Genomic DNA, 19,617 nt, shown 5'->3' on the forward strand with positions numbered 1-19,617 from the left:
GTCCTTAATGCATGCAATGCAACAACATCAAGACGTTGAGCATTTGATAAAAAACAATTGGTTTGGTAATATGTGAATTTCTGCGGTATTAATCGTAAAATTGACTTTTGAAATTCGTTTGTCTTCTGCAAATAATTTTCAAATTTGCAAAGCGTAGAACCGTAGAAGGGATTAAATAAAGATAAACCTTATGAAGCTTTGAAAAAGTCGTTCACTTATGACAGTAATTGAAAGAAAAGTTGCTAATATGTTTACAATTTTCGTAAGGGAGGATTTCTAAAGCCTCCTATATGTTAAATCTTCACATCACTTCTGTTTGCTCGTTTTTTAGTCGAGGCTGTAAGGTGAGCAGACGTGCACTTCGCTTTGTAGCCAGTGGTTTTGTAGCTAGCACCCCTGATTATCCTATTTTCGTTCAAATCTTTTACAAGCAATCTTTTTTATGTAATCAGGGTACTTACTCAATGCAGGTGTATTGACTGCTCTCAAGGTGCTTAGGAGAAAAACACTACAATATTTGAAATACGTCTGTATAAGCTGCAAGGGTATAACTATCAACAACTGTTTGTTTATTTTCAAACATCAAGATAATAATGAAGTTCCTACTTTTCAAACAAGGAAGTATTCAGCCCAGGAAGTTTCCTGTTTTGCGCTGAACACCAGGTTGCACACTATTAAAGGTAGATAATGCTAGCGTTTTTTAAATCACGAATATTATATGTCCTCAAGTCTCAGCAATGACTGCTCTAAAGGATGACCACCATATTTCCTTGTTTGAAACTTTTTTCGATGAGAAAGCAAGTAGTACATTATTCTATGGATCAACGACAATTCATTTAGACCCATGTAAGAAATAGAGTTAATCTTTTAAATGCAACATTTTTAGATGCAAAATACGCGGACAAGTCGACTTATTTATATCGTCGCGTGCGCCTTTCTCTGGTGGAACATTACGTTCTCGCTGTTAACAATAGAATTCTCAAGTGTGACATCACAAAAAACTATTTTTAGAAGTTTTGAATTTTGACAATATAGCATAAAAGAACACCATGAAATACTCTCATTTATGCAAAATCAGTTAAATTTGTGAAAAATCTGATGAGCTATGGCCAATAGAAGATTTGGAGTTTGCTAACGGATTTATGTTATTTTGGCTCAGTTCATAAAATTATGAACTGAGACCAAATTACAAAGGTTTGATGGGGTCAGAGCTTGTGTTGTGCCTATCTGGACATATCTCAGCTAATTCGTAATACCTTTAACTAATTTTGCAGGTTTAGAGGTATTTTATGATGCTCTTTCAGGTTATGGGGAAAAGTTTCAACAATTTTAAAAACAGATTTTTGTGACGTCATCATTTGACAACTCTATGAAAAAGTGAAACTGGAAGGCAATATGCCAAATTTCATTTCCTTCGTTTTAGCTTTTTTAGTATAGTAAACCAAGCTATGTAAATGCTAATACAACGAAGATCAAGGTAAATAAACAGGAAAATTTTCGTAGCAAATGAAATCAAAGAAAGCATACACCTCAACGCTAGCAAACAAAATGAAAATTTGAATCAAGACCGTCAATATACATTAATTAGGGTAGGGTTTCAGAAAGTTTGAATCGATAATTAAAAGGGATTTGGTCTGATGTTCTTAGTAACTGAAGTTCTTCCAATAGCCGAATCCTGTGAAATCAACCTGTCCCTAGCCACTGGCATGTTCCTAGATGACGGGAAGGTCGCACGTTCTGCCCTTGTCTTCAACAGCGGTCAATGGGAGAACAGTGAATACTGCTGATCTATGCGGTTTGTTTTTCATATTAAGACATTCTGAAATCGAAAAACTGGTTTACAATCAGCTAAATGACTCCCTTTGCCAAAATGGGCGGCTAATTACAAAGCAGTTTAGTGCGTTTGTAAGACAAGCAAATAAAAACAAGGTGCCAAGTAAATAGCCTTGTTGCAATCCGCTTGAACAATAGAATGAAAGCAAGGTACCAAATAAAGAACTTGTTGCATTCTGCTGCATCCCCACGTAAGGAATTAATCATTCTTCGTACGTGGTAAATGGTTCAGGGAACAATGCCACAATTAGAAGAAGGACTTCAATTGTATTTGGTATTTTTGTTTTTCGGTTCAATTTGGCACTAACAGCTGTAGCAAGGAATTTCTTGTAAAATCAGTAGCCTGTTACAGACCTATAACATAGCACATGCTATAAAAGCACATGAGCTCTCATCAGAATAACAAACAGTACATGCTCCTTTAACCGGGAAGGGCGCCTTTTAGAGGGGCAAAAAATATTTCATCAATTTTGAAATTTATATCGGTAAACAATTTCTCTTTGGTCGATATGACTGCAATTCTGACAACTTCGTCTTGGCAAAGTTCGTTGTAAACTAAACTCTTTGACATTCATCAGACTTTTCACGTGCTAGACCGCATGGAATACTCTCATTTCGTGAAAATCGTTTTCTGTGTCAGTCATGGAAATGAATCTTTGCTCGTCTTTTAGGTATGTAGAAATCTCCAAATCTATCTAGATAACTAATTGGTATTGAGCCAATTTGGTGAGGATAGAAAGTTAATATTTACATATCACTAGAAATACTGCTTTGATCTGTGTACACAGAATGAAGAGGTTTACGTCATATGCTTGACTTTACTAGGGTTAAAAATGCTTGCACGAACAATTTGTGTTGCCAACGTAAAAGCAAATATTTCATACTTCAAAAAGTAAATACAATCTGCTGCTTTTCGTCGTATTTTAGTAAATAAGGTCAAGCATTTAAACATATGTAAGTTAATTTTGCTGAACCTCGTCTGAAATTTGTAAACTAGCTTTTGACAGTGATGGTTTTAAACGATAAACAACAGCAATTATATTGTTATCCACAGTCAGGCACAGAGAATTTCTAAATTACAGTAAAAAGTTTATTACATCATTGTAAATAATATGCAGCGGATAGATAAAGCAAATAGTCGATCTATGGCAACTAATCCCGAAAGATTCGTTTAAAAGTGAGACCACATTGCTACGGGATGTTTGTCTTTTTTTCAATATAAGGGGTTAAGCACAGTTTACAATTTAATGTTTCTTCGTTTCTTCCAAAATGATTCTGCTGAACAAAGTTTCTTTGATGTAAATGATAAAAATGTCAGTAGGAACCGATCCAGCTCAAATGATGTCACCGCAATTTTCTGCAAAAGGTACTTGAAACTCGTAAGAAATTGGCAAAATCAGAAATTGAACTAAAAAATCTTCTTGCAACTTTTTTGTAAGCAAACTTCTAAAAGAGAAAAAAAGGTCTTTAAAAAGCCTGCCTTAGTGTGGTATTCTTTATCATTCTTTTATATCAAAGATAGATATTAAATATAGATTAACAATAAAAGGTGAAAATAACAAGTCCAAGTTAGGAATATCTGCCAAAATAGCTGTTGGTAATCTATATCCATTTTCCCACAAAATCACTTATAGTCACGAGATCAAAATTAATCTTCTCACTTGTTTAACGGCTCTTGACATTATAAAACTTCGAAAACTTTCCCATTTTAGTCATCATGTATTTGAAAATTTTTTCCCACAACAGAATTTATAGGTTCCATGAAAATTATGCAAGACGTTTAATTCAGACGATACCAACAATGAAAGGAACGTACTGTCAAATGGCTCGTTTAACTGTCAGTCACAAAATATAGTCACAAAAATATACTTTTCCCCCAAAATGATTTCCCAATAAAATGATGTTTGTCAATCACATCATTATATAACCACTATCTACAAAAAACCTTCCAAGATAGTTTCAAACTTTGAAGTATTTAGAAACTATCCTAATGAATGTTGATCTCAAACAAGATAAATAATTTATACAGCAAAACCGTAATCTATGAAAGTATCCCAACAAAAACTAACCAAGAGCAACCAAAAACCGAAAAAAAACATCTTAATCTATATGCATCTTGAATCAAATTAAAGAGGCAAGATCAAAAATCTTAAAACCTTTGTTTATCCAAAAGCAAAATAACTATTTCTATACAGTGAATATGCGTGCAGGGCGTTTTAATCTAAATCTGACTACAGTGGTGCTTGTTTGTCCAACCCGAAGCATTCTAAATATCAGCTTTTTAAATTTATTTCTGATTTCTTTGCTACTGGCTGCAAGTAGGAACGGGTCAACTGAACCGTTAACGACTGCAAATATGACAGTTACGCGAACCCATTTCAGGGTATTTGTGTGTCCGTCGTAAGTATCCGGAAACTGTGAGCTGAACATTCTCATGCCCCAATAGATCAAAAACGGGGCCCAACAGAGTACAAAGTTTGCAATGAGAAGAGCAACAAGCTTTTCGCTTCTTTTCATCATCTTGATACGACAGGCCGTGCTATGCCGTCGAAATGTGATTTTCCGACGTGCACGCCTTAATGAGATGTAGCAAAGGAACATAAACGCTATAGGAATTATGATTACGACCACTAGCGTTACGCCTCGGTAAACATCGCCGTTTACGTATCGCCAGTCTCTCTTACAGACGTCGAAATCCTGCGAATATCGATAGGATATGGCTGCCGGTGCAATAAATACAATACTCAATGTCCATATAAGAGCGATGATTGTTTCGACTGTTCGTTTCGATCGAGTCCATATGGCCTGAAGCGGGAAACGAATGATGCTATATCGATAGAACGAAACTGCACAGAGAGTCATCAAGCCAACTCCTGATGCCAAAAAGAATATAGAAAGACCCTCTGTTAAACTGCAAATCATTTGCAGGTGAGATTCGTTAACTGAGATGCTGGACATATTTGTCACAAAAATGTAAGGGTAGACACCAATGCCGCCAACGATATCAGATAAGCTGAGATTCAACAGCAGAATATTAACCGTTGTTCGAAGCTGGCGATGTCGTGAAATCAAGAATATGATTGCTGTATTCCCGACGAAGTTGATCAAGGTTAGAATAACATAAGTTGTGTTAATGGCAATGTCTATGGAGCGACTAAATATTATACCATTTCTATTCGGACCGTATGCGTCAGTAACACCCATCGTAACCGCAGTACTAACCGTGAGGCAGTGTAGCGTGCAGCAACAAGTAGATCACCAACGAAAAGAACCACTTCTCAAATCTCCGTTAAACTTAACCCGATCTTCTGAGTTGATCATTGAAGCAAATCCATGAAGAGACCATCGATCAGCTTTTTGTCGCACTTTATTTACAAATTAACGTTGTTTTTAGTGAACTTAAATGGAATAATCTTTTATGAAATTTTAGTGTAAATGAATTGAAATAATTTCCTCTCTCCCTTTGCGGTCTTTTCTCGCAATTGTGTTCACAAAGAAGATGTAGTGATTTCGAATTATCTCGTTCATTAATTTTTTAAGATACCTTGCTAACCTCATGTTTCGGCTTCTGCTGTAGTTGTGGCAGCTGTGTTCAGGAATCAACTTGGCGGCGAAAAGCAGATCAGCACATGGTGAAAAAAGCCAAAAACAATTCAATGAAACTGTTATTTGATATTGCATTCGCGGACATTAAGTTCCGCTAACTCTACCAAAAGCAAAATAACAAGAAAACTCCTCAAACGAAATATGTTGCATTCATTCAAAATTTTGTAATCAGTAACGGTCTCTCGCAGTTAAGGCGTCTCTCGATTTCCAAATCCCTATCTGCTCCGCAACAGCAAATTCTTCGATTTGCAATCTTCGGTTTAGCCAACACACGACGTTATCAACAGCTGATGTGATTTCAGTTCCAATCACACAGTAAACACAAGTTTAGCATTTCACATCCCTGAACGCAACAGATGGTAACCAACGTATGAACTATTTAACAGGTCTCCAATGACAAGAGCTTTGAGTTTATCGGCGCTGACAAAGACAGTCATACACCGCAGGCTCGGCGGTCAGTTGTACGTTCTTTGTAGGCCATTCATCAGACGATAACTATGTTTCTAATACACATGCATTGCGCCCTGCCATTTACACATCTCTTTCCATTAAGGTGCAGTGATCATTCTGTGTTGCTGGACAACACACGATTGTCCTAAACCGAGTACAATCCCACCACAAAGAGGACATACATGAAAGAGGTCAGCTTCCAAAACAAAGGAGCCGCATAGCTTTCGCTATCAGATGTGGATGAAATCATAAAGGCAGGGTCAGTCCTCCTTGAAGCCAATCCAAAATTTTCATTACTCGATGCAATTTCTGTGCTCCGTTTTCTCTATCATGTTTGGTTAATTCTCGAAGTGAATTAGTGAACTGAGTCGATTTGTTGATCCACAGATCATGGTGCATTTGATAAAGATTATGTCGAAGAAAAATTGTTGATTGATGACTTGCGATTATTCTTTGCATTTCAATCGCTGAAATCCATAAGATATCAAAATCACTCATAATAAAAACGTAAACATTCATGTAAAGTTTATATCCACGACCTATTAAGCTCTATGTTCATCCTCCATTACCTCTTAGAAAAAAATGCACCCGGAGGGTAACATCAAGAGATTCATTTAAAACAGCGTAGCGTGCACTTTTTGATTAAATAATATTTCATTGGTATAATTAATTCTGCAGGATCTTTTTAAAGTAACTACTGAGTGGCAAGGTTGAATTTTTGAAAAATTCTAGAACAACTACACTCTTTTTTTTATAAGAACTAGTAAATTTAAGTTCAGGCTGACTGTTCTTAATTTTTTCGAAAATCTGAGGCTGGCTTGTTCTTAACTTGTTCTTAAATTAAGAGGGTGTAAGCAGTGCTATTGCTAGCTTTTTCGCTCTAAGGAGGTGTTCAGGCCTCATTTGCCAACAAAGTGAGTGAGACAGCCTTAATTTGCTGACAAATTTGAATATTCACCGAAAAAGCACCCACACATCCCTAAAAATCCTCGATTTTAAGAAAAAGCGTTGTTCAAAATTGCATTTTGCAGAAGCTCAGCCTCAGCTTGTTCTTAATTTGTTCTTAACTTTTGACCAGTTTTGAAGCTCGTGTTCTTATAAAATTGTTCTTATAAAAAAAGAGTGTAGCCTGTTTACGTATACGCTTCTCCAGAGATCCAATGCACCTTTTCTACCTGCTAAAGATAGACACTCGACTGGCTTTTGTAAGCAGGTCCCACGACACTAACCCTAAACTTGCGGGGCCAGCAATGTAAAGAAAATTTCCTCTTGCCCCCTCTAGTGCCAATTGTGGCAAGCATTCTGCTGACGCTGTTTTCTTTGTGTACTTTGATTTATTGTATTTGTTGTAATCTAAAGGTTTATCTATATAAACAATTCAAGATGTTTTTATTTTATTATTTAACCAAAAAAGGTGGTGGCCATGGTCCTCTGGCTCTCCTGTAGTGTGTGTCCTGGTAGGGCGACTTTGATGACGACTACCTATGACGACTATCAACGATTTAAATTACTGCATCTGTCAGACAAATGAGGCATACCCATTGTTGCATTTACCCACTATTACCTATACCCCTCTTTTGACGCTTCAAGCCAGTTTAGAATACACCTTAGTGTGTAGTTTTAGTACAAGGAAAGTTCTTTAATGAAATAAATTTTGAGAAACCAGTGTTCTATTCATAATTGCAGAGTGAAATTGAGAAAGGTGAAATTTTTTGCTTTTCTTTCCAGTTTTAAGAACTCAATTACTTGATAGCATTTCATCAAAAACTTTCAGCTAACGATATACAAGCCTTCATTTTATTAAAAAAAGCTTCAAAAAATTTCTGGAGATTCTCTAAGACCCATTTCTGTGAATTTCTGATTGTCAGACAGAAATACAAAATTTGTTTGATTGCTATTCTTTTTCGCAAGAGACCTGGTCCAGAGGCAATTTTATTCTTTCGAGAATTTGTATCAATTCTATGACACTATTCCAGCAGTATTGAGAGTAATCAAAAGTTTGCAGCACAGTGATCAAATAACAGTATGCTCACAACAACTGTGCTTACGCTTTAGGAGAGTACTTGATTCATTTCGGGAACTAGATATAGTTTTCGGGTACTCATAGTATTTGCTTGAGTTTTTGACTTTGACATTAATTTGAGCATTGGCGGATTTAGGGGGGTAACTAGGGGTAGTTGCCCCTCCCTCACTGAGTTGAAGCAACTCTAGCATCCTTTTTGGAGATGTTGCTCCCCTTTTGAAGAGTGAGAAGCAGGTGGAAAAGTTTCTGAGACTTCTAGGTTAATTTACTTCAAAAATTTCCTCAAAGCATACAACAATATTGTGAAAAATTTCCTTACAAAATGAATACAGCGTACTCTCATCATCAATTTCTGAAAAACTTTCAGCGCCCCCACTACCAACTGCCCCTCCTTCAAAGTTTCTCTGGATCCGCCCCTGAATTTAAGTATACACCAAATTTTTACATGTGAAGCTATTTATAAGAAACTGAGCCCTAAGGTGAAGAAAACTTTTAGAAGCCATAGTGCTGATCTCCCTCAACTTTTTACAAATGGGGCGGTAATGATTCTCTTCGACGATTAGGTACTATGTACTTTTTAATTGGTATAGTTCCTTATGTTATCTTGGTATAGATGATAGAATAAGGAGCTCCTTGCGACTTATTAGGTGTGTCCAATTTCATGTCATCTCCTGTTACCTTCTTTGGTTTCGAGAAAGTTTCTCTTTATAGACAGGGAATTTTGTAGAAAAAACTAGCAAACTGCCTAACCTCAAATTTTATTTCACATTCTTACTAAATCGACCATGGAGATTCCAAATCCAAGATGGGCCAAAAAAATTATCACCGGAAGTTACTGTTTTTCATGACGTCATCAAAAAAATGATAAAAAATCTTTAAAAATCGGCCAAGGACTCGAACTCAACTTTTTTTGCATTTTTGCACTAAATTGACTATGCAGATTTCAAATCTGAGATGAAATGAAAAATATCTTGAACGGAAGTCAAATTTTGTGATGACGTCATCAACTTGGAGAAAATTCACTTTGAACCTTTTTAATTGTTTTCTCGCAACTATCATTGTCAAATATGTTCCATATTCGCATTGCGCACATTCAGTGCTTTTAAAAGATGTATTGAATTTCTATTATACTTACTTTTAAACGTTCTTTCATGACGTCATCATCATTTTATGACGTCATCGCCTTTTAAAGGTGATTGAATAACGCGTGAAAGGATGCCTAAAAATCTTTAGCTAGTTAAAAAAGTCATTCAAAATTAAAATTTCGTTGTATAGAAAATGATATGGATCCATTCATCCTTCATAACTGTCTCCTTTGCTGGAACTCCAGAAGAAAATGTAGTTCCACTCATCATCGTCTGCTTTAAGCTGATCACCTCACCATAATTTTTCGCATGGCCTAGTCCTCATTGGTTACGGAATTTTCCTCGATTTCATCACTAGAGCGCTGCAGATCTTGCAGTTTTTTAGCGGAGGGTGTGCGGGGCCCTGCACAAGATGAACATAATTTGTGTGAAAAGATTTTGGAATTATTTTGCTGACTCCATGTTTTCTGCAGATATTCACAGCTTTTTTAACGTTGACGATCGGATATTTTTGTTTTCAAGCCGTTAAGAAACGTTTTTCTTTGTATATCCTCTTCGTGCCATTTCTTATTTATTTATCAAATGTATGTTCAAAATTAGAAGATGTAAAGAAATTTTTTTCCTATAAACCACACTAATACCACCTGTGGGCCAGATCATTATTTCCATCGTATGTCTAACCAAAGCTTAAAGGCAATTTCTCTTACAATCTTCTTTTGATAATGTAACCAGTAGTAAATGCTTGTGTCAACCAGTATGGATCTGGTTGTAGAGCTTCTGATTATCTGTTTTTCATTGCCTTGCGAATTCTTACTCTTATCTGCACAGGTGTTTCATCACATTTCCCTTTGTATGATTATTTTTGCACAAATTTTATCGCTTTCGTGAGAATATTCCTTATTCCTTAATATTCCTAATCTCGAGCTCTGTTCTTATAAATAATGAGTGTAGTGGGTTAACGTTTTTGGCTCTTGAAAAATACATCTCAACCCAATACCAAGTTAATTACGTTCCTACACCCCTGCTGATAAAGATTGTGTGACCACCATTGTGTGTTCAGTTTTTAATTAATTTTATGTGATGAGGCGCAGATGTGGCACCTTATGTTGTTGAAATACCTACAACAGTTGCTCTACTCCATAGAATATTAGCTAGTGTTCTTCACAGGTTTATGTGTGTATACATGTGTAGTATTTATGATAACTAGATGTAAACTTACTTCTTTCGTTGGGAGTTTTAATGAAAAAACATCCTTGAACAATCCACGCCGGGCCGTCGGTAATTAGGTATATACTAATTAATCATATAAAAAATATATGAAATTAGCAATGACTTTCCAAACAATTAGATAGGGCTTCACTTTTGCTCTGATGAAGCCCCGTATGCCAGGGCGAAAATTATTAGCCACCACTGATTTGTGTGTTTGTTGTTGTTTATTCTCGTCGCGTTGCGGTGTTCCTTATATACTACTATTTCAACTATTGCCTGTTAATATGGATGTTCTTCCTTTTGATACTCTGAGGAGTGTCAGACGAAAAAGCTTTAGTAAGAAGAAATATGCTTGTTTTTTTAAAAGCCATTTTCAAAAATATACATAAAAAAGTGATTATCTCTAAATTTGCTATGTAGGGTCTAAACATTTGGCCTTAGAAAGCTGTGTACCAAAATTTCATTGTTCACGTGTTATTTTCTAGACAAAATTTAAGTTGCCCATTATATTGTATCAGAATTTTTAGTTTGGTCTTTGATCATATGAATTTGCCGAAAGAAAAATCGTGGGGTCACGTGGCCTGTTCTCAACTTCTAGTCGCAGGTTGTACGGATCATAGCTCACTGTGTACCTCAGGTTTAGTTTCGACAATAAGGGAGCTGTTTTCAACAGCTAAGGGCATTATAGAAGGATTTTTTCCTGCTGTCCTGCAGTATATTCTGACGCCATGAGGAAGTAAAAGTTGCTTGTTGTCGGGAGGTAAGTTTACATTGATGTAGACAGGAGTATTCACTGATGCTTAGGCCAATGTTTATTTGCTGAGCCACTGATGTTTGTTATCAGTAATTCTTTAGGGCATTAAATATAGCAGTAATTCAAGAATTTAGTCATCTTTAGCTCAGATTTTGATATGTTTATATCGCTTTTCCAGGGTGACATCAAATTTTATTTGATACATGGAGCAGAACGGAAAAATTGTTTTTAACAGGTGAGACTTAGAATATGTTGAACATATTTAGACTTAAAATATATTTAGAGTCAGTATTGAAACCCGAGGGAAATAACTAGTAGCAAATTCTCTTAATCTAAAGTTTAACGTTATTATTCTACCAGATAAATGCCACTTTTACCACGGGTAAACTGTGACGCTTATCGAATGTATTATCACATAAAACTTGGTAGGAAATGCTGTAAAATTTCATTATTTTTAGTAATTTGTCATTGTAGTTCCAATGATTTCATTTTTTCCCTCCATTTTAATGTTAATTTTATATTCTGTATAGGCAATTAATTTTTATGGTTGTAACTGAGTCTAAAAATAGCAACTGATGTAACATAAGAAACAACATGGCCAATTTCTATTTCTGTTTACTCAATATTGTGTGAACGTTTTTATGGTGGGACAACATTCAAAATTATTTCAAATTGATTCTCAAAGTATACACTGTATTCATAAAGCAAGGCAATGTATTTGGCCAGATACAAGAAGGTCCTCAGAATGAAATCCTTTTGCAAAATTTCACTTGTTGGGAACAAATTAACATAAGGCAAGGCATGTTATCATAAAGCAAGAAATGATATTGAAAATGTTTCATCTATGTGAATGTTAAAAGAAAACAAATAGATTCAGAGCTTCATCCTTTTGCATCATGAGGTGAACATGCACATGTTAAAAAAGGCAATAGACCTGTAAGGTAAAACGCATTGTGCAGTTAGAACGCTGTGCCTCTAAAGCATTTGAGGGATACAGGCATGGCTAGCAGCTAAAGTTCTATGTCAATTTTGTAAATTTCTTCTATGATTCCCCTCATAGCTTCATCAACACTTGATATTCATAGTAAATTTAGAACTTCATTGTATTTGATCATGTTGTTTTAAGAATAATCTCTACATATCATGTTCGTTATCCCCTAGATCAGTTATAGTTGATAGAAAAAAGGGGAGTTTTCAGCTTTTTGCCAAATGCAAAATGCTTTGACTACATTGCAGCTTTTTGTATTTCCAAAGAATGGAGTCCAAGTAAAAAGGTTTCAGATAAACTGTGTCAAAATTTGAGTATGATGTAATCCACATCAAAGCTGTAGTGTTCTGTGGGAAAATGTTGCAATGAGAATAATAGGGATAAAGCTGTCTTTCTATTTAGACATATTATATGTGGAAATCAGTTTAAATGCTCAACAGGACTCTGCATAAATTGGTTTGCACTGGAGAAAATCCCACACAGCCAGTAATTTGAAATCAAGTTTTGTATATAGCAATAGTTGTGCAAGCCAAGTTTAAAGAGATCACAATGTGCAAATAAGACTTTTGTTTCTGGCAAGATTTTATTTTGTTTAAGGCTGCGATTACTCGATACCAGATTGTTTTTCATATCCGATTGATCTCAGCTATCCGATATGAAAGCATATCATTTAGACTACGTTTACACGGATTGATATTCATACCATTTTCATCCTGTTTACACGACAACGCTCCGCTATTCACTGTGCAGCATACTTCTTTTGTTTCGATTTTTAGCAATGTAAAATTATGTTGATTTCATTAGTCTACTGAGGAGAGGACGGTCTCAGGAAAAAATTATCACTTTAGTATAGAATATGAGTGCTAGCCAGTGGCATAGAAGAAGAAAATATAAGCAGGAAGGGGAGGCAGAAGTCGAACTGCAGCCTGAATCGGTAAAGGCATATGCCAATGAATGCCTTTTTGAGGGAAGGGATTGAAAAGATGTAATGTTGAATGATGACAAGATAGATTAGTTTTTGGCGAACGTTACCTGAAGGGTAAAGATGTAGAAATCCGTTGATAAGAACTTTCCTTGAGATTCAGAACGAGTGAAAGCGTATCAGATGAGTATCGGATGATCTAAGAGCAAGTATAGGGGTTTGTTTAATCAGCTGTGCAAGATCAGAAAGAGGTGAGGGTATGAAGCAAGAAGGACGCAAGTCTGGATAATTGTTTCTTTGTCACTTTTGAAAACTTAAACTGATGTAGCCGCCCTTCCAGCTGCATAAAATCTATTATTTGTTCTATGTGCTTTAATTTTGTCAAATAATTCAGTTTCAGTTCAGTTTCATATTAATACAAAGAAATTATTAAACTAAAGTACATAATAGTATAAATACAAATACAGGACAAAATAAATTGTATGAAGTGAATTCTTAAAGAAGGAGATCTCTCAATATGTAAACTTCAAGGAGAGACCCCCCTCTAGGACAATAATTAAGCAACTTTATCCCATATTGAAGACTATTTTAATGGGACAAATATAAATTACCTTGACTGGCCTGTCTTGTGGAATATTGGTGAACAGAGGAACTCAAAAGGAAAAAGTCATAAAAGCAAGTATAGGTGAAATTTTATTGACAGAATCAAAGACAAAAGTCAAGAGACAGAGTTAAAAAATATCAGAAAGTTCTAGAAGTTTGAGATCTTTGAAAATTTGAAGTGAGGGGGACAAGCCTGGCTGAAATGAAATTGCTCTGACTGTTTTTTTTCGCAATTTGAAAATTGGCTTAATATATGATGCAAATGTTTGGTCCCAAACAACAAGGCCATATTGTAAAAAGGAAAGAAACAGAGAATTATACAGGTAGAGTAAGACACCTAATGGAAGTAGATTTCTAGTTTTGAAGAAAATTCCACATGTTCTAGATAATTTTTTTGAAAAAAGATGGTATTTGGTCAGTGGTCATTTAAGATGGTATTAAACAATGATCAGTTGCCAATTTAATTATTTTAAGTTATTGAAATCTGCAAAATTTCCATTTTTTTTAAAGCTGTATAGCAATTATAGTTTCTTGCTATTATTTAATTCGTGGCAGTAGATGGTTGCATTTTATTTGCAACAAAGATTTACAGTACATGTTTGTAGATTGCATGTAAAGAAACATTTTGCAATGTTTGGAGATTGCTTTTCTCATACCTACACTCTCTCAAATGTCTTTTTTGAAAGTTTTCCTTCTGTAAAATTATTGAATTAAAATTAATAAAATTAAAATTTATTACAAAATTAAAAAAATTATTAGTAAAAATAAAAATTAATATGATCAATTAGCTACTAGCTAACATTGCCACTGCAAAAAAGCTGTTAGGTTATTGGTTTCTTCATTATCCCTATATTTTTCAGAAGTGATATACAAGATAATGAATGGCACAGGGAAAATGCAAATACATAGCACCACAAATACATTGCAAAATATAAATTTCAACTAAAAGATTTGAATTTAACATTAACTTAGCAATGACAATTAGCCACAATTTGAATAACAATAAGAAATAATTCTAGCAAAAAATAATTGCTAAGAAGAACAAATGTAAGAAAAGACAAATTACCACAGAGTGTCAAGATTCAAGTTACAGGTTTAGAGTTTTAAACAAAAATTTGAAGACCATGTGGCATTTAACTAGAGTGCTTGTCAGGGGACCTGTCACCAATAAATGATAGCAAAAGGACGTTATGGCAACAACAATTCAACTTTAAAAGGGTACTTGCAAAAACTATGGGGAGCATGGCGCCCCTCCTTCCGGCTCCTACGCTTTTTCACGTTCTGCCGTCACAATCAAAGTTACCAGTGTTAATGTCATCAATTTTCCACCCTATAGCAGCTAAGCTATCTTTGCAAAATTTATTTGAATTTTTGTGTCACTTCTAGGTTTTATTTTGGCGACGATCAGCAACTCTTTCGCAATTTCGTCTACTTCGCTTAGCAATATTCCATTCTAAATGGAGCAATATGACGTCGATATTCTTCACAGCGAGCTCAAATCATTGTCGGAGCAGCTGCTTGCTGAAAAGCGCGTTAATGATAGGCTGCGTTCGGAACTAGAGGTTTACATGAGCAAGGAGCGGTTAGCCTCTGCAAACTTGGAAAAGCTGAAGACAACAATGCAACTGGATATTATAGAGAAAGAACAGTTGAAGGCCCAGAATGACCTATTAAGTCTCGAGCTTGCAGAATGCAGGAAAATCATCAATGCTAAACAGGAAAAGACGAATGAGAAAGAGGTTTGTTCTACTGTATTTCAGCATGCTTCAAATTGAGCTCCCGAGTAGCAATGACATGATTTAATTTTTCAAAGAGAACCAAATTAGTGAAACTTTATGTTAGCTGAATAAATATTTCGAAAGTTAAAGCAATATTGATTAGAAATCGTTTAAAGGTACAAGGCATTTTTAATATTGGTAGTTTCTAGTCTTGTCTAGTCTTGTTGTAGGGAATTTTTCTTTGAGGCACGTGATTAGGGGTTTAGCCGCAGATAAGGAGTTTTCGAACAGAATTTTTGCTCATTACAGATAAATTTTCGTTAATTATGATTTCGCTCTATACGCCACATAGTGCAACATTACAAGCTGAAGAAAGACATTTTATTTGAAATTTGACAAATGAAATAAAAGTAGAAGCAAAACTAACCAGATCCTGCCTTATCCTTCTTTCTTGTTATTGTATTTGGGGCCATAAATGTCCAATTCACGTTTTTCAACATTACCCTTTTTTGGATGGGATCAGACGAATAATTTCTTAACTATCCAGTTCATACAGCAAAAGTGCGTGTCGCGTGTGCAGTATTCATTACACGTTCCATGTGCATGGTTTTAAATTGCATGGAATCGAAATTTTATTCCAGATTGTTAGCAGAGCAATTTTTGTTCCAGGTAAATGCTAGTTACCAGATGTTAAGACGTGCCGAAAGTCAAGCTAGTCATGCAAGTGATGGAAATCGGAGTGGTAAGTCATCAGCCTCCAGCTCAAGGCGCAACTCGAATTCTTTTAACAACGCTGTCATAACGGGGGATGACACCGAGAGGATGTCAAATTTGGAGCAGCAGGTAATCTCATTAACTAGGGAGAAAAAACAGCTTATGACTCATCTGCATTGGTTAACCAGACAACGAAACGATCCTTCTCTGCCAGAGGACGATTGTAATCAGCTCGATGCGAAGGTTTTCAGAATGAGTTTAGAGGAAGGCAGCAACACAGCAATCCAAGCACAATCATCAAACGCGTCCAGCATCCTTTGCTCTGGTCCTTCTCTAGTACGTGGCAAGCGATTTGAATGCTTTAGCAGAAATGAGAGTATTGATGATGGTACCTGTTTGGGAAAAAAATCGGCTCAAGAAAACACCCACGATGAAGGAGAGCACAAAGACATAGAAAACACTAAGGTGCCAAAGGGAAAACATACTTCTCCGGCGGCCATTGTTGACAGGCTTAGAACTTTGAAGGAAGCGATGTTAGCTGTTAAAATGACGGCGACAAAAAGCAACTCACTTTGTGATACGATTTTCCAGTTATCATTTCAGAATCTTAAACACCCGAATGAACCACGGAGCTACAGTAACTGGTCTAGCTATGATGAGGAAAGTGCATTATCTTTGAAATTCTTAGGAAATGCTAGCCAAATACCTACCTGGCTGCAAGAATCTAAGTTTGGTTATCGCTCGCTAGAAACATATCCTCAAAAAGGTAGAAGCCCAGACGATGATTATGAACTAGACTTCAACAAATGGACGAGAAAAAAGTCATCAACGTCATCACCAGAATTGTTTCCTGCCAAAGAAAAAACATTTGACAATTATTTCCCCCGTCTTTCGAAAGCATCACTGTCCAGATCGCAAAGAGAAAGTATGTTGTTTACAAGAAGTCTCTCTGACCAGCAAACAAAATCTTTACGTGCCCATCACGGTCAACCCTTCTCAATTAACAAAAGAGAAATGCCCGTGTTTTCAACTCTGACGTCAGCAGCTGAATCACCGGTCGATGGTCCAGTGAAACCGCTGTCTTTCAGTTCATTAGGATTTGTAGCAACACCAGAACAAGATGCCACTGATATCGAAAATAACCAATCATTGTCAACATCGTCAACTGTCACTAGTGAAGTTTTATTTTCCGAAAACCTTATATCATAGTATATCGCAGTACCATTCAGCGTATATGCTTTATACCGGGAAAAATTGGGTATGTGGTATTGCATGTTGCCCACTTTAATTTAATGGAAGTCAGTGCATCTACAAATCAGTTGAAGGCAGGTGACTTTAGAATACCGTGACATCTTGACCAACGGTTTTGTCGTCAGCGTCTGTTACCTACATTTTATTTACGATGCGTTGATTTTTTAGGTTGGTCGATTACCGTAAAATCCTCGAATTGGGCCCCCTCGAAAAAGCCCCCCTCCTTGAATAAGTCCCACGCCCTAGAACTACAAATTGTCAATAAGCCCCCTCCCCTCGAATAAGCCCCAACTGCTACCGTAAATTCTCGAATAAACGAGGTCTTTTAATAATGTCTTCTTAAAGTCTACAATAATTTTATAACCCGCCTTGTATAAGCCCCCCTCGAATAAGCCCCCATCCAAAAATATCAAGAATGAATAAGCCCCCAGGGGGCTAATTCGAGGATTAACGGTATGTATAAATACAAAGTTAGCGATTGCAGATTATTTATAGCATACTTCTAGTCGGTGTTTTCGCAAAATGATTTGCGAATGAAAAACCTTCTTGCTTAGAATTTTTTACAAATATCTTCTTGAACAGAGTCAAGAAAAGTACTAATTCTGCCTCCAGCCAGTAAGTCCAAAACGTTCCCTAAGTAAAACAGTTAAATCCAGGTGTGGCCCGGGTGTGGTCGTTGAATTTTTTCATCATTGAAATTCTTTATGTTTATCGGCCATATTTTCTACACTGTGTACAAGGACTGTTGCCTTCCACTGAGTTCCTCTACCATTTTGTGGAATCGAGATGTCTCAATGCTGCATAATTTTATTTTTTCTTGTTTTAAGTGGAATAAGCTAGCATGCCTAGCTCAATATTGCTTCAAGAAAGGCTCCTGTTTCTCATGCATGGTTTCACCGGTTATATTTATATCTCAAATATTCACTTAGTCTCTAAAACACTTATTCAAAAAGTCCCTTAGTCTCTAAAACAAGTGAGTTATTGAATGCTTTTAATTTTACTTCACTACGATGTAATATTACATGTAAATTTATCACTATAGTGGATAGGTATATAAATTCAAAGTGTAGTTATTGTAGAATGTGTAGTTATTAAATCAGGAAATATCTGATGTCTCTGATAAAAGACAACTTGTTTCAGTTAAGAGTGTACAGTTTTTATTAAATGATAATTCTTGGTCGTGGCTTGAATGCTACCTTGATGCTTCAGAAATTTTTTTCAGCATCTTTTTAAACCCCCCCCCCCCCCATATTTCTGCGTGATACGTTATTGGTCATATTTTTGTGCGTGAAGTCGTGAATTAGGATTCCTACGTGAAACGTGAATCATGGGTTTTCCTTGCGTTATGTCGTGATAAGGCTTTAACTATCTGTGAATTCGTGAATGAAATTTTGGGTGATAATTTAAAAAATTGGCTCAATTTGGTGCGTAATAAACCAATAACAGTTAAATCTCAATTTAGTATTTTGTTGAGTCATATTTCACACGAGTCTCTATTTCACTGCGACGGATGTCTTAAGTGTAGACATTCAAAGTTTGAAAGTAGTGTTGTTTTAGTTGCGTGAATCACAACCACTATGGGGGGGGGCCTTAAAACAACCTAGTGAAACAGCACTCGTTTACCCTGAATATTTTGATTCTGATGTTTATCTGAAGCTTTTACTGTAAGATTGTGTATTCAAGGGTTTTAACATCAAATTCAACTATTAGCCATATCAGAAAAACATGTCAACTGTTATGCTGGGTTGTTTAGGGCTTCTGAAGTTGACATGAAAAAATTTGGTTCGTAAAACGGGTTCAGATGGTTATGGTTACAAATAAGAAGAAGTTACCGCTGGTACTATTCTTCAAACTCATACTTATAGTATTTTATAAAATACTTTACTATTGAAAAGGGTCGGCTACTTGCCGATTAATCTGTCCTAAATGAGAAAGGAACTTCCATAAATGTTAAATACATCTGGATGAGGACAATTCTTCAAATGATAGGGACTGACGAACTCAGTTATCTGTGTAAATATTCAGGCTAAACGATCCACTTTTTTTGCGGATAGGTGTGCCTAAAAGTTGGAAGGGTTCTGGGCAAGGTGAAGAGGTTATCGCTAAAGTCTGGCAATTTCTGTATCAAGCCGAAAACTAATGATTACAAACAAAAAGTTTAACATTTGAAAATACAAACTGGTAATTTTACGTTGATGATCAAATCAGATCAGACCATAGGCAATGGTTTGTTGAAACCGTTTTTAAATTCACGCTCTTATTTTTGTTTCCTGGATTGGATCCTAATTTTCTAATGTTTTGAACTAGAATTTCATGGAAACAATATCATGCTAGATTAAACTTGATTTTCTGTCATTCAGATCTTTCCTGTGCTAGTGGTGAAACAATCGCTTTGACTGTATTTCCAAAAAGGGATGTTATTTTTAAAAAACATTGATAACTCGCATGTATCTTACATTAA

At 35.8% G+C, this 19,617-nt stretch overlaps 2 protein-coding genes across 3 annotated transcripts; one reads left to right on the plus strand and one right to left on the minus strand.

Annotated features, from left to right (window-relative positions):
• Window positions 1–33: 33 nt before the first annotated feature.
• On the plus strand, window positions 34–18,637 carry LOC135682379 (uncharacterized). 2 transcript variants are annotated; one of them, XM_089113273.1, is made up of 4 exons: window positions 34–680; window positions 11,139–11,195; window positions 14,860–15,212; window positions 15,861–18,637. In XM_089113273.1, exons 3-4 carry the CDS (start codon window positions 14,931–14,933, stop codon window positions 17,112–17,114), a joined length of 1,536 nt encoding a protein of 511 aa, XP_088969399.1. In that variant the 5' UTR covers window positions 34–680; window positions 11,139–11,195; window positions 14,860–14,930; the 3' UTR covers window positions 17,115–18,637. The 2 variants fall into 2 exon arrangements, with proteins under 2 accessions (XP_088969399.1, XP_065053321.2); XM_065197249.2 differs by lacking the exon at window positions 34–680 and adding an exon at window positions 10,751–10,966.
• Window positions 3,700–6,509, minus strand: LOC135682381 (neuropeptide FF receptor 2-like). The gene has a single exon (XM_065197251.2). The coding sequence runs from the start codon at window positions 5,035–5,037 to the stop codon at window positions 4,021–4,023; it is 1,017 nt and encodes a 338-aa protein (XP_065053323.2). The 5' UTR covers window positions 5,038–6,509; the 3' UTR covers window positions 3,700–4,020.
• Window positions 18,638–19,617: the final 980 nt, after the last annotated feature.

The sequence above is a fragment of the Rhopilema esculentum genome, chromosome 16, assembly GCF_057945365.1.
Source record: "Rhopilema esculentum isolate cy_ngs chromosome 16, ASM5794536v1, whole genome shotgun sequence".
Taxonomy (NCBI): Eukaryota; Metazoa; Cnidaria; class Scyphozoa; order Rhizostomeae; family Rhizostomatidae; genus Rhopilema; species Rhopilema esculentum.